The sequence below is a fragment of the Colius striatus genome, chromosome Z, assembly GCF_028858725.1.
Source record: "Colius striatus isolate bColStr4 chromosome Z, bColStr4.1.hap1, whole genome shotgun sequence".
Taxonomy (NCBI): domain Eukaryota; kingdom Metazoa; phylum Chordata; class Aves; order Coliiformes; family Coliidae; genus Colius; species Colius striatus.
Window position 1 is genome coordinate 10,102,860 of NC_084790.1, and position 12,122 is coordinate 10,114,981.

The 12,122-nt window shown below is 37.1% G+C and overlaps 1 protein-coding gene across 1 annotated transcript in view; it reads right to left on the minus strand.

Annotated features, from left to right (window-relative positions):
- The window catches only part of ADGRV1 (adhesion G protein-coupled receptor V1), a 270,716-nt gene extending 268,170 nt beyond the window's left edge, over positions 1–2,546 (minus strand). Inside the window, exon 1 of the mRNA XM_062018552.1 lies at positions 2,364–2,546. Coding sequence (XP_061874536.1) covers positions 2,364–2,546 — 183 coding nt within the window. The remainder of the gene's footprint in view (positions 1–2,363) is intronic.
- Positions 2,547–12,122: the final 9,576 nt, after the last annotated feature.

Sequence of the window (12,122 nt, forward strand, 5' to 3'; positions counted from 1 at the left end):
TAAACGAAAAACAAAACAAAACAAACACAACACTTGATTCAGATTTCTGACTTCCTTCCTTCCATTTGGGTCTCTTTGCATAATGCACTGTAGGACTGTTTTTTTAATGGAAAAGCTATTCCCAGCACAGATATCTGGGATTATAATACCCTACCTGATTTCATTTTACCTGAAGATACAGCTGCCCTTTGTCTTCCTGTTTCACTCTAGGGACTAGCAGGAGCCTTGGTATTTAACTTATATGAACATTTTGGTTGCCAAAGTTGGCGAGGTGAAGTATTCAGCAATGACCAGTGATAGGACTGAGGGTAATGGACACAGGCTGGAACACAAAATGTTCCACTTAGGGATGAACTTTTTTACTCTTAAGAGTGAGGGAGCCCTGGCACAGGCTGCCCAGGAAGGGTGTGAAGTCTCCTTCTCTGGAGGTTTTCAAAACCCACCTGGACACATTCCTGTGTGACCTGATCTAGATGGACCTGCTTTAGCAGGAGGGGTGGACTAGATGACCTCTAGAGGTTCCTTCCAACCCCTATCATTCTGTGGTTCTGTGAGAAGCCTTGCATTCATTTCAGCCAATGAAAGAAAATCCTAACAATTCTACTGTAACTGAAGTGGTTAGAGGAGAGATTACAAAGGGAGTACTGTCAAGACAGCAAAGTGTCTAGGTTAGGTTTAGAGTTGGAAGCTGAGAGTAGATGGAGAGAAGCAACTGAATCAGCATAGCTGCCACACTTGACACTATTATCTTGTAGACACTGTTTGAATGAGCCACAGTGAAAAAGACTATTCTTCATTTGAGAACAGTGAAATCAGAAGTTCAGCAAAGAGGAAACAAAGTATGTAAGGTATATTTCATAGACTCATAGAATGATAGGGTTGGAAGGGACCTTTAGAGATCATCTAGTCCAACCCTGCTAAAGAAGCACATCACACAGGAACATGTCCAGGCAGGTCTTGAAGACTTTCAAGGAATAAGACTCCACAATCTCCCTGGGCAGCCTGTGCCAGGGCTCCCTCACTCTCACAGTAAAATAGTTTTTTCTAACGTTTAAATTGAACTTGCTGTGTTCCAGCTTCATCCCATTACCCCTTGTCTTGTTGCCAGACACAACCTCCTGACATCCACCATTTAGATATTTATAAATATGAATGAGATTCTCCCTCAGTATCCTATTCTCTAGACTAAACAGGCCCAGTTCCCACAGCCTTTGCTCATAAGGAACATGCTTTGGTCCCCTGATCATCTTGGTGGCCCTGTGCTGGACCCTCTCCAGAAGTTCTCTGTCCCTCTTGAGCTGAGGAGCCCAGAACAGGACACAGGACTCCAGATGAGGCCTCACCACGGCAGACTAGAGGGGAGGGAGAACTTCCCTTGATCTGCTGACATCTTCTTATGACCTCTTCTTTGACCTGTTCTTCATACATCCCAGGATGCCATTGGCCTTGGCCACGAGGGCACATTGCTGGCTCATGATTAGTTTATTATCAACCAGGACTTCCAGGTCTCTCTTCGCACTGCTGCACCCCAGCAGGTCAATCCATATATGTGGCTCTCATATATCACTGGACATATCAACAACTACCTTTTATGCGTCTTAGCCAACACTAGAGTTACCAAGAAACTCTTACAAAAACATGCTATACACATCTTCCTAAAAGAGTTGCTCAAAATCTTCACATTATAAATGACTTTGGGAATTTCAAGTTCTTAATAAGGACACTAAGGTACTCTGCTTGTTATGCCAGTAAAGAGCACTAGTTTCAAAGTACAGTCACATTTTCTCAAGGTTTTCTCTTCAGATGTTAATACAGTGTGAAATCCCTACTGATCAATCTCTATTTGTTTTAATTTCTGCCATGTATCTTTTTCGCATTTAGTTACAGGAGAATAAATATTGCACTCTAAGGGGTTTCAACTTTTAAAGGGAATACAATCAAGACCATAGTTACCAACTGTGAAGAAGTAAAGGAAATAATGTAACTATACTAACTCTGATCTTCAAATGAACTAGCAATGTAATTTTTACAATTCATATGGAAAACTGACTCAAACAGTGGAGTGGCTATTAAATTGCAGGTTATATATTAATCTGGAAAAGGAAAGTGTCATGTATTCTCAGCATGAGTTCACAACCACAATCAAACTCAGACAAGCATATCAGTTTGTTTCTTTGAAACTACTGATGCAGCCAGCAAGAATTTACTGAGTTATAGATACTGGATGTGGCTTCTTCATCATGAAGCATTGGCCCATAAAAATACTATCCTCTTTTTTAACTGCTTTGATAAAAATAGACAACATTCAAAACTTCAGAAATCTATTAATGTTTACTGAGAATATAACTGCCATAGTTTCTTACCGACACAATTGCTGTGACATTAGCAGGCTTTCCTGTCCTTTCAATTACAAGACGTATAACAGTTGTACTTGTTTCATTAACTATAAATTCTGTTTGTCCACTGAACTTCACTTCTGTTTCTCCAGATGTGAAATGAATGAATAAAGGTAAAAGCAAATAAACTGATAAAAAAGGAGAGGGCATCCCTATAGGAGAAAAAAAAAAAATAAAAATAAATTGTGAATCTAGAATACAGAAAACATTCCCAGCTGACCTTACCGATCCAGTAAACCCTTCTCAATTGCTGAAATACTGTGATTATCTTGTTAGCTTCAGAAATGAGATGAAAACATGCACAAGACTCAGCCATAACCAAGTCAAACAATGTAACTATCATCCATATCTAATTCTATTTTAAAACAATATTTGTTAATTACACATGCAAATAACATGACATTTTTCTCAAAATTGTACTTACAAGTGATATGCTTACCAGACAAATATGGTCAATGACAGCTACATGTTATAGAACATACTACATTGACATTTGTACATCAATAATATTTAAGCTCAGACACATTTCTAAAAATCTTGTTTTCATTATTTATGAGAGACAGTAACTAAATAGTGAGAAATGATCACTGAAACTAGTTGGAGGCCTGTATCTAGTGGAGTCCCTCAGAGGTTAGTGCTGGGACCACTGCTGTTCAATATATTCATTAATGACCTTGATGAGGGAACACAGGGCACTGTCAGCAACTTTGCTGATGATACTAAGGTGGGAGGAGTGGCTGACACAGCAGAAGGCTGTGCTGACATTCAACGAGACCTGGACAGGCTGGATAGTTGGGCAGAGAGAAATCTAATGAAATTCTGCAACGGCAAGTGTAGAATCTTGCATCTGGGAAAGAATAAATGGTATCCTGGGGTGTATTAGAAGGGCTGTGGGCAGTAGGTTGAGAGAGGTTCTCCTCCTCCTCTACTCTGCCCTCGGGAGACCACATCTGGAATATTGTGTCCAGTTCAGGGCCCCTCAGTTCAAGAAGAACAAGGAACTGCTGGAGAGAGTTCAGTGCAGACCACAAAGATGATGAAGAGAGCAGAGTATCTCCCTTATGATGAAGCTGAGGGAGCTGGGGCTCTTTAGCCTGGAGGAGACTAAGGAGTGACCTCATTAATGTTTACAAATACATAAAGGGTGGGTGTCAGGAGGATGGAGCCAGGCTGTTCTCAGTGATGTCCAATGACAGGACAAGGGGCAATGGGTACAAGCTGGAACATATAAGAGCTTCCAAAGAAACATAAGGAAAAACTTCTTCACTGTGAGGGAGCAGTGGAACAGGCTGCCCAGATGGGTTGTGGAATCTCCTTCTCTGGAGACATTCAAAACCCACCTGGACAAGTTCCCATGTGACCTATGCCAGGAAGTCCTGCTCTATATGGGGGCTTGGACTAGATGATCTTTGAGGGGACCTTTTGTAAAGTGTGTGCCAAATTTGTAATCAGAATACATTTGAGGTCTAGCACACAGCCTGAGTGGTTAATATACACAGTCAGGTAGCTTTAATCTTGCATTGAACAGAGAAATAGACAGTGTTCAGATTATTAAAATTAACACAGTTTCAGAAAGATTTGAAGATTTTATTTATCTTACAATAAGTTTTGTCTGGAAGAAGGTTAATTTTATGTTGTAGTGACTTGAAATACAGTGCTTTCAAGCAAGTAAAGAACAAACTTTATCCACAGACTTGACATATTAAAAAATTGAAAGCATAGTCAAGAAAACTATCAATGTGTCTCATAGTTCCTACAAGAAAAGATTGGTAGAATGATAAAATTAAACTATTTTAATTCCTGGTAATATAAAATTCACTTAGCTCTACTGAACATCATGGAGGGAACAGGCAAGCAATGAAATTAAGTGCAAAAAATCAGGACTAATTATTTTCCCTGTGAAAATATCTATCCATTTTATAACCTCCTTGAACAGTTTCTAGTTATTTCCAACAAAAGTGTCACACAGTAAAATAATTTTGCTGCAGGAATTCACATTGCTATAAACTTTTATTACCATGAATTGTTTCAAGATTGTTTTTGACAGCCTATGGCTGTTAATGAGAATGCAATGTGTAACAAACGTTGAGCAACAATGCCTGATTCCTACATATCTATCTGTTTAGTAATTCTAGTACAGAAAGAGCTTACAGTACTGAGCAAAGATAATATTTATACACACAATTCCCCTGAGAGTTAAAATTGTCAGTACTTCCAAAGTTGACTGTATTAACGTGCAAAATGTTTTTGCCAGTTTTAAATGGAACTGCTCTGAAAAATACAAACCTTAAGGCTGGAAAGAGAACAGTTGTCTAGCCTTTGTAAACTCCTGAGACAATTAGACTGTCTGCAGATTCAGTCATCATCCATACTAAACTGAGGAATTTGTTGACCTTTTAGCTTCAGCTGTTACCTTGTCATAGACTTCACAAATATCTTCCCACGGTACATGCTTCTAGTAAATAATACTGAAAACATGATCCTTGAGGGCAAGATTACAAAGTTTAGAATTACTTGAATTCTATTACTTCTACTAGAGAGCGTTCTAAAACTATAGGATTACTCCTGTGGAACAAGAGAAGTTTCACAATCATACTGTCAATTATTTAGCTGGTGTGTATTCTTCCTTGTTACATTATTTGTACTAAGATTTACTTTGCACAACCTGCCAAAAGCAGTTTTTAATCTGTTTATATAAACTGAACTTTGAAAATCATGATTATTTTTAAAAATTGATGCAATACAGTAACAATAACATAAATCAAGACCTAGAGAATGCAGAACAAATTTACTCATATAGCCAAAAAATTATTAAATATCACAATATTTTACTTTATTTAATATGAACTCACTTTGTACACTAAATTCTACATAAATTTATATGGGAACACAGATTGTTTCTTATTAACTGTATTGCATAAAGTTCAGTAGAAGCCTTTGCAAGACTGGGGACTAAAAGACCTTGCTTGCCCCAGCATATCACTGGTGAGTTGTTTTTTTTCCAAATGAAGCTGAAACTCTAGCCTTTGTTCACTGATATTTTTTGGTAAACTATGTATTTGGTGCAACAAATACCACCCCCTCTGTTTCAATTAAATACTATTGAGTTCATTTCTCTCAATCCAGGATATTCAGTCAGGCTTTAAAATAGAATAATTAGTCAAAGTTATTGACATATTTTTCAAATAACATGAAGAAATGGAATATTATACATCTTCATAGTATATACAAGTCAATGGACCAACTATTGTTACTGTCCTGACTAAAGTAATTTCAAATAAGATTTACAGTGTCAGTAGTAGTTTAAAGCAATATTATGTATTGAGGCCTAAATCATGTTTGCAAGGGGGTTATAGTAAATGTTTCTGTCAATAAAACCAAAAGAAATGACCTCTAAAAAATTATCTAGTTGTTTAGATGGTATTAAAGAAGCTTAAAAATATAACAATTATGTTCTCCGACTAAATATTTTTTAATAAAGTAAAAAAATCTAACTCAGAATTGAATTATGATTCCTAATCTTTTCTTTTACTTGTGTGTTTTATGGCCTTTTCTGAAGTACATTTATGTTTCCCTTGAAAATGAAGAATTCTAGTGTAGAATCCAGACGAGTCTTTACTTGACTCCACACAGTAATTTCCACAGAAATGTCAGAAATCATGTGAGGAACACTATTTCAACTTATTGCTCATCTGCAGTCAAGGAGAAGTCGATGTATGGAAACGTTTTTTCTAGTAACGGATGACTCATCAGAATCATCAGGATCAGCATCTTTGGCTGAATACAATGGGAGAGAGATATATGTGCTCTTACTTCTTCAGCTCAGCTTCTCGAACAAATTTCAGATGAAGATTTTAGACTTTTTAAAAAAATGAATGGTCTTTTCTGTAGACTTCTGTAAACAATGAGAAGCTTTTTTTCTGCAGTTTTTTAGACTGGCTTCTGTGCTTAATAATTCAAAACCTTTAAGAACTAAAAGATTTGCCTCTTCTTGTGCAAGGGTGAGGGAACCATCAGACTAGTGGCATATGGAGCAATCAAGTGAGTGAACAGGGCGCAAAATGTTCCAAATCTGAAATGAAATGAGCATAAAATGCCAGATATGGAATAGAGAACAGCAAAAGAAAGGGAAGTTCACTAGCAAAGAAGCAGATGAAGCAAGAGATTAAGTACCCTGTACCTCAGGCTTGCCATTGCTGCTCAGGAGAACCATGAAGTAGGTATGCTGAAGCAGCACCTCTCCCACTCAGCAGCTAAAACTTGATTACCATTGCTCTTCTTCATGCAACTCATTGTAAATTTCTAACATCCATGAACACAAAGCAGCAGAGCAAGTCCAAAGCCTAGGGCATTTTTCACTGCCTGTCCTTGTCTACTCCCTGTGATTACGAATACTCAGCCAAGTAGAACATTCAAAAACTGGCCTGCCTAGTACTTTGCATTGAGTACAGCATTACAGCTATCAATGGTTGCCAGAGAGAAGTCTATTCACAGCAGAGATGTCAGCACCCAGCAGCATCTTTGGCTGAATACAATGGGAGAGAGATACATGTGCTCTTTCATATGTAAAGTGGAGACTCTCTATAGTACACAAGAACAGCACAGAGCAAGAAGTTTCACAAGGTCATTGCCTTTGCTGCACCTGTTATAGAAACATCTTATAAAAACTTTGATGTACTAAACTTCTCTACACTGTCACAATCCCAAATTAAGAAAGAAATATTTTATTTCAGACTGGAGTTTTCTTTGTCTCAACGTTCACACATATGCAAAGGAGGACCCAACAGCTGCGTCTGCAAAACCTAGCATTTGGACAGCAAGTCTGCTCTGTTAGTTGTTACCTCTTCGGGGTTTTTTTTGTTTGTTTGCTTTGTTTAGATGCGGGATAAGAAAGTCTCTCTGTAAGAGAGGCTTGAAAAGAACATGTTCCAAAAGTAGTATTTCAAAATATTATTTTGCTACGTCTCTTTTTTGCCCTCAACCTGCTTCAAGTAGACAAAGCAACTAATAGTCACAGCATTTGAGCTAGGAGTCTGTCTCACCAATTTCCATGCACATTCTTCAGTGTCACTGGATATCTTTGCTTTCAGTTCTTGCCTTTTCTTTCAGTCTTCCTCTTTACTATGACATTCCAGGTACCCAATCACCATTCTCCTTCCTATTACTAACACCAGAAAGCGCTAGCCAAGGTACAAATGTAGACTACTCGGTCCTGAAAATCCCTTGATCAGCTTTCACTATCCTGAAGTTTTTGGGCTCAGCTCTGCACTTAGCTAATCTCTACTGCTGCTGTCACAGAACACTACCAAAGCACAACCTCAAATGCTAAGATTATCTGCCTCTGAGATTAATGAGGCTGACATCAATAAACAAATTTCCTGACCATTTGCTTTCTAACAGCTGCAGTATTTTTTTTTAATCTTACTATTTATGATCATATATATATCACTGCCAAAAGCCATTTTAATGCAACCTGAACAACAACTTCACATGAAAATTCTTGCTCATTCAATTACATTCCCTTGAACACAGATCTCTTATCCTAAGGAAGAAAACATGTTTAAACTGCTTGCCATTGTCTTTGTATTTAGTAGTCAGACAGGTAAATCTATCATCCCAGCCAGAAGCCAGTACTGCAAGTTGCATATCTGGAAGCTGAGGCCAAGACAGAGGTTTAATAAGAAATCCAAATCACCCCATCCTTCTATCAGAGATCACTGAGAGGTAGAAAGTGCAATAAACCCAGAATACACCTTTCAAGTTTTCTGTTAATTTCTTTTAATCTCTCCAGAAGAATCTGAGTGGATCTAAACTATATGCTTAAAATTTAAGTTCTAAAGCATGTAATCATTACTGGGTAGCCAAGATTTATCTCTTAAGCCAGGTAATGCTAAAGGCTCTCTGAGGTAACCGCCTGCTCTGCCTGTTCTCATTCTAAGCAGGGAATAAAGAATAAGTATCACTCTCAACGGGGGTGAATCCACTACTTCTGTTTGCTAGCAGAAAGCAGAACACAAACCTCTTCTGTAAACATTTGCGGTTACCTTATAATTTACTGGTCAAACAGACAACTAGACAATAATTTTGAATAGCTGTAAGATTCAGACTATTTTACCTGGAGTACCTTTGTAACCAGATAAAAGATTATAGGAGATAGATTAAAATAGTATGTAGTAGGGCCAGATGCATAGGTGCTTTGTAGTTAGAACTAATGCTAAGATGGAATTGATACAAATATAGACATGCTATCCTCATAAAGGATGTCCTGGAATAATAACTTTCTCTGCCTCAAGGGGAAAGACTATTTTTAACAGGTGGACAGGGTGGGCCCAGTCATTTTATATGCATGACTTGGTAACGACTGTACTCTGACTATCATTACCAGCTTGATGGGGTGGGCCTGGTTACTTTATATGCATGATTTGTACTGATAAGGATGGGAACCCTTCTGCCTTGTTAGGCATCAGAGGCCAGATGATTGTTTACTCAATCTATATGCCAGGTGGAGGACAACACCTATTATAGAAGATTTTGTATAAATACAGTGAGGGATGTACCGTTGGGCATGCTGGCTCTATGCAGCTACCCCCTAGCACCTGTCTCTGCAAAGACATGAAATAAAGCAATATCTCTACTCTATGTGTAGGTTGGCTTATTGCATAATGAGCACATAATGAAGCAACAGCTTCAGTGACTTAAGGTCACATTATATTTAGAATAAAGATTAGAGTCTAATGTAAACAAACTGTGGCTGGACCCCACTAATTAACAATGTCAAGAAATGCACCAGTAAGAATCTGAATTTTCCTTAATTTGTACCAACACAACAATACTGTTTTCAGCTGCAGTTCATCTCATTAAGCTGATGAGAATCTATCCATATACAATTCTAACTATATACTATAAAAAAACCAATATACCATTTTGGAATAGTTACACTTAGCATATAGCATTAAGTTTAAGCAAAAGGTAAATCTAGGTTTTGCCTCTGCACTTGAAATCCCTTTCCACCTATACAGTTCTAACAGCAGACATCTTTCAAGAAAAAAAATTATTTTACAGGGTTTTCCAGAAACAGTTTAGCTTTTTACCCAGGCATTTTGCTCCCAGTAGGCCCTGAGATACCATCCCTCTCAAAGGGTTTCTTACATGAAAAAGCATGCAGACTTTTAAAACCCACCAATAAAACCAAACCCAAACAACCCAGGTATGAAGATTTGCACTCCCAGCTCATACGTACTGGAGAACAGAGCCTGCCACAGGATCAGCCTCGTACACATATAAACCAGAAATCCAGATAAGGAAGATCAACAGGCTTTAGTGAGGAACAATAATTTATTCCACTTTAGAAAAGATCTGAAGTTTCACAATCATTTCCATTTGTAACTCTACTTTGCAGGTTTCTCACATATGCTCAACACTTAACATATTTTTAGAATATGTGAGCTGAGGACAAAACTACCATAACTAGTACTTGTCCTAAAGGAATTTTTGTGGCCTGAATGGACAGCATATATCAGAAAAGGTAATTATGGGGTTCTGCAGCAGAGTGGTTATTTTTTCTCATACTTAAACCCAAAAATAAAACAACCTGCTTTGCAATACTGTTTCAGACATTGTCATGGTGAAGATTAGATGGCATTATTTCAGGTATATTCACAAAAGAATTGCTGCTGTCCACAGTGGACTCTTACATCTGTATCAGACAAAGAAAATTTTAATGTGTTGCTTAATTACTAGAATAATTGCATCAATGGGTTATTCTTAAGTTCATAAAACATTGCATTATTAAATATATTCTTAATCATGAAAAATTGTATCAAGTACATATATCAAATGTAATGCATATATCACTACAAGCTTAATTTCTACAGTTTTCTACAGTATGAATTTTTTATGAGATCATAGCAAAGAATTCTGATTTTATTACAGATCTGTATTTTACAAATTCCACTCCAAGGCTGCTTTTTGTTGAAGTAAAGATGTATTAGTGTCATTTTCAGGAAGATTATTAGTATGGGGCCCTCACTTTAATCTATACTGGGAATTTATCTCTTAAATCTGGGCAGTCCATTTTAAAATAAAATATGTTCTGAAGAATATACCTAGTATACTGCCCAAGCAAAATTTGTTTGGGTTCAGAATTCTCACACTACTTTTATCATCCATGGTACTCTCCTTGGCTTTCCAAACCTTTTAACCTATGTCACAATTTAATAATCACTATTTAATAATTATAATCATTCTCTTATTAAGTGGATATTTCTTTTCGTCCTTCTAAGGCACCCTGTAGTTCAGGACAACAAAATCTCTTTGTTGATTAGTTATTTAAGACCAGCAACAATAACTACGCTGGAAAGAAAGGTGCTTTGAGAGGATTACACAGAGCTAGTTCTCAACAGCACCAAGCCGAGAGCAGCAAATTACAAACCCAAGTACTTCATTGCATGTAACCAAATTGGCTGGTTGAAATGCTAATTGCCTTTCAGCAAAGCTAAAGGCAGACAGGGGGACCCTGTGCTTCAGAGAATGACATGCATTTTTTTACCCCACTTCTGCACCATTGTCTTGCTGAGAATTATTCAAAATCTATTAATAAAGGTAGCTCTTTTCCTAACCTTTAAAAATGTGGGAAATTTCTGAAGCTCTGACCAATACCTCAGATCCCTCGGTCTGCCAAACCAGTAACAGATGGCTGGATTAAGGCCATGTTAAATCCTTAATGAAGCAAAGCTTGAAACAATTCAGAGCAGTAAGGCACTGGACCAGTTCAGGATAAGTGACTGAGGAGAAGGAAGTTTCTTTTGCCATCTGAAAATGAGAACCATAACTGTATTCTGACTAATAAATCTATACTAGATCCAAAACGAGATAAACAAAAATCTCTTGATATATTATCCAATATTGCTATAACATTCTGGAGGAAATTCTGTCTTCAATTTGGTAACTAATCCACAAACACAAAATCTGCAATGAACATGGAAATATCTCTAATTTTGCCAGAGAAATTTAGCCTGTAAAATATGCTTTTTTAAATAAGTACAACTTTAGCTTCACAGAAAACCTGAACTTACAAATCATTTCAGTAAAAGAAGTTTAAACAACTTTAAATAGTTTTATAGGAAATATTCATTAGCCAATCTAAGAATCAATATTTTTTGTATTTCAAGTGTATTTCAGAACTCTCAGTTATCAAGTTCTTTCTGCAACTATCCAGAAGCTTTCCAGTTCACAGTAAACTCAATCTTGAAAATATTTATTGACACAAAATATTTTCCAGTGAGATTGTTCACTCAAAGAATGACTCAGCAAGCAAGGCTTTGCAGAAATAGTATAATTCATGATTTAAAAAAATTCTTTGGAGTGAAAAATGTTACAGTGGGTCCACCTGGAAGGAGATAAATGCCCTCTAACATTGATTGCTCCTGTCAACCTTTTTCCTCTAGGAGACACTAATATAGCTCCTCTTAGATAGACATAATTCTGGAGTTTCTGGAACTACGACAAGTGCATTCAATCAACAGCAATAGTTCTGCAAGCTTCCATATGATGATGGAGGTGTTGTATAGCATCTGTGTCTTAACACACATCAAAAGAAGTATTCAGATAGCATGTGTGCTTATTTCTAGTGAGAAAAAGTGTTATATTCACCATTACATACAACAGTGACTATACCTAAATTGGCCAGTCTCATAGAACTGAATCAGAGTCACAATTCCTACAAAT